A 2,589-nucleotide genomic window follows, 5' to 3' on the forward strand; every position below is an offset into this window, starting at 1 on the left:
GGTTTCCTCAAGAAGCGAGACGTGAAATTCACGATGGCCTACGACCAAGCCTCAAGCGACTTCCCTACCTGTCGTGATGCTATCGAAACTATCAGCTCCTTCGTCCACTTCGAAGTGAGGTGGCCTCTCGTGTGAGATGATGATGATGATGATGGGTCGCGATTTAGGATGATATAGTTGGAGGAGTTGGAGACTTGTTCGACCCGGAATCGAGTCTGGTGGGGTTCTACCTGAAATGCTTACTTCTGTTATTATTACTTGTCAGCACAAGCGGGAAGGAATCTTCGAGAATCCACAGCATGAACCCAAAAGATTCAAAGTAGGTCCGATAGCGGCCCACCTCACCCAAGTGTATGCAGGCTCATCTGTCCATCGGCGCCAAGACGAAAATCAATCCAGGCTTTGCTGCGAGGAAAGCAACTCCTAAGAGGAATACCCAAAAAGAGGCAAAATTCGACTTCAACAAAGGCACCATCGCTACCGCTCTCTTCCCACATCGTCCTGATGCCGTGGAGATCGTACCTAATACTTGGAAGGAACTCAGCGAGAGCTCTGCATCTAAACGGTGAGCTAGGTCTGATGTAAACACATCACGTTTTTTATGTGTTATTCACTTTTCACATGTGTTTCCCACGAAGTGAACTGCGGAATATGTTTTTTCACTAGTGTTTTCTTTCATATCACTAGGGTGAAACTCCATTATATCATATATCTAAGGATACTTACCGAGAAATAAAAATAAAATCCGACCCGAGAAGACCACACGAGGACTCGCGTGATGAACTGCTCGTGTTAGCACCTTCACTGGAATGGTGAAGGTTGTGTACGGCAAGAAGTCTACTTTACAGCAGGAAGTGAAGTTGGAAGTTGACGCTGATGTTGACAGTTTGAACGACCTACGACGTGCACTAGGGGTGAGAAATGCCGTTGCCAGGAATAGAACCTGGGACCTCGGTATTAGGTCCCTGTTGTGGTAGAGGCCTTGCCTCTAGCTGCTACTAGTAGTCTTCCTCTTACAACGACTATGGAGGTGAGAAGCTCAGAGTCTCAACTGTGATAGAATGGTATCAAGGTCCCGACGGTCATCCCCCACACTTTTGGAGAACCAATGGCCGACCTGAAAACGACTTACTCAGTGAGAGGGAACATGTTGGAGTTGGTGTGGTAGAATATGCACATGGTCAACTACATGTGTTGGTGATGACAATATGAAAATGTTGAGGGAATTCTGCTTGGCTTCTGAATTCGTATATAAGCTCCTGGCTGCTTCGCTCCGCTGTTGTGATTACGATATTTAGATCAACTTTAAAGTCACCAAGAAGAACGCGTTGAAGGTCCTCGGAGATGAGAAAAAAATAAAAAAGTATTTCGTGAAAACTGACATCGCCACGCCGTCTCGAATCACTTCTGACGGCGAAATTGATACTGATGTGGTATTGCATGAAGGGAAAATGAGGCCACGAGTAGTCGTAGTGGCGGAGCCTTTGAGGTGGAAAGTCACTGACCATAGCGCAACTGGGCCGGTGAGAATTTGGAGGGACGAGAGGAAGTTCAAGGAGTTCACGGCCACTGTGCAATTCCATGATACACCAAGGAGTATCTTTGAGAAAATCTTCAAGGTGCGTGCGTATCTTCTGGAATCTTCGCTGTGCGGAGTGATCGTGTTAGGGGCCTCTGGTGAGGGATGAGGGTGGACAGGAGGAGAGGGAACGTAGATTACCTGTGGTGAGTGTTGGAATGCAATGAGGAGGCAATGAGTAGTTCTTAGGAGGATATTGAACAGCGAAGGATTGATATTGTTGAGGATGGCCTGAATGTAAGTGGACCTAATTTGTATCTTACGATGGGGACCTCTGGATACCATTGTGCACTGTCCCAATATACAATCATCAGTAAATAGCTACATAGTCTTGTCCCTTAGCTAATGTATCGCGTCTAACTTATCTGTATATATCTGCTTTTTCCTATCTAACCGTTTTTTGCTCTAGTCGTTGAGTAGAACAGCGCAGTTGTGTAGGGATATCAGGGGAACTTCAATACTGCTGCTGGTGGTTATGATGATGATGAGGAGGAGGACGAGGGAACTGAAATGCTCCACGAGGTGACCTTATTATGGTTGGTCGTAAATGGTATCGTTGCGTTTGCAGGATGGAGGTAACGGAAGAGAGGACCAAGAAGGGGAGTATTATGATGACGAGGTGAGCTGAGGAGGAGTTGGTATTTTTACTGTTTTTGTATCAGAACTTGCTGCAGATGTTTGACGATGGCTCGGGCAGGATAGATGATGATGATGGAGATTTAACCTTTTCCTTTGACGACTAAAGTAAGCTCGCCTTGGACCACCTTGGTCAACCTCATTGCCCAGGCTGGTCTGCCTCAGGTTTCCGTTTTTTTCGATTATCGTGAGAAGTTGTCCGAGCTCAAATCTTAATGAATGAAATTTAAACCTATAGTCTATACCACGAATTTGTGAATTTACTTAAATCAACTCGATGTGGTGATGATAGAACTGCATGCTGGGTGTCCTGTTCAGCATCACTCGTTGTCAAAGCACATCTGTGGTGTTGCCCCCCACCTCCTGTGCTCACT

The 2,589-nt window shown here is 46.1% G+C and overlaps 1 protein-coding gene across 1 annotated transcript in view; it reads left to right on the forward strand.

Annotated features, from left to right (window-relative positions):
• The window catches only part of Pmar_PMAR002610 (hypothetical protein), a gene marked incomplete at both ends in the record, with an annotated part of 3,153 nt that extends 831 nt beyond the window's left edge, over positions 1–2,322 (forward strand). Inside the window, 12 exons of the mRNA XM_002768852.1 lie at positions 96–114; positions 168–218; positions 266–319; positions 360–565; positions 797–914; positions 962–1,030; positions 1,299–1,619; positions 1,669–1,725; positions 1,769–1,816; positions 2,018–2,101; positions 2,148–2,198; positions 2,242–2,322. Of these exons, the coding sequence (XP_002768898.1) occupies positions 96–114; positions 168–218; positions 266–319; positions 360–565; positions 797–914; positions 962–1,030; positions 1,299–1,619; positions 1,669–1,725; positions 1,769–1,816; positions 2,018–2,101; positions 2,148–2,198; positions 2,242–2,322 (1,159 nt within the window). The remainder of the gene's footprint in view (positions 1–95; positions 115–167; positions 219–265; positions 320–359; positions 566–796; positions 915–961; positions 1,031–1,298; positions 1,620–1,668; positions 1,726–1,768; positions 1,817–2,017; positions 2,102–2,147; positions 2,199–2,241) is intronic.
• Between the last annotated feature and the right edge of the window lie 267 nt (positions 2,323–2,589).

The sequence above is a fragment of the Perkinsus marinus genome (genome assembly GCF_000006405.1).
Source record: "Perkinsus marinus ATCC 50983 genomic scaffold scf_1104296966988, whole genome shotgun sequence".
NCBI classification, from domain to species: Eukaryota; Perkinsozoa; order Perkinsida; family Perkinsidae; genus Perkinsus; species Perkinsus marinus.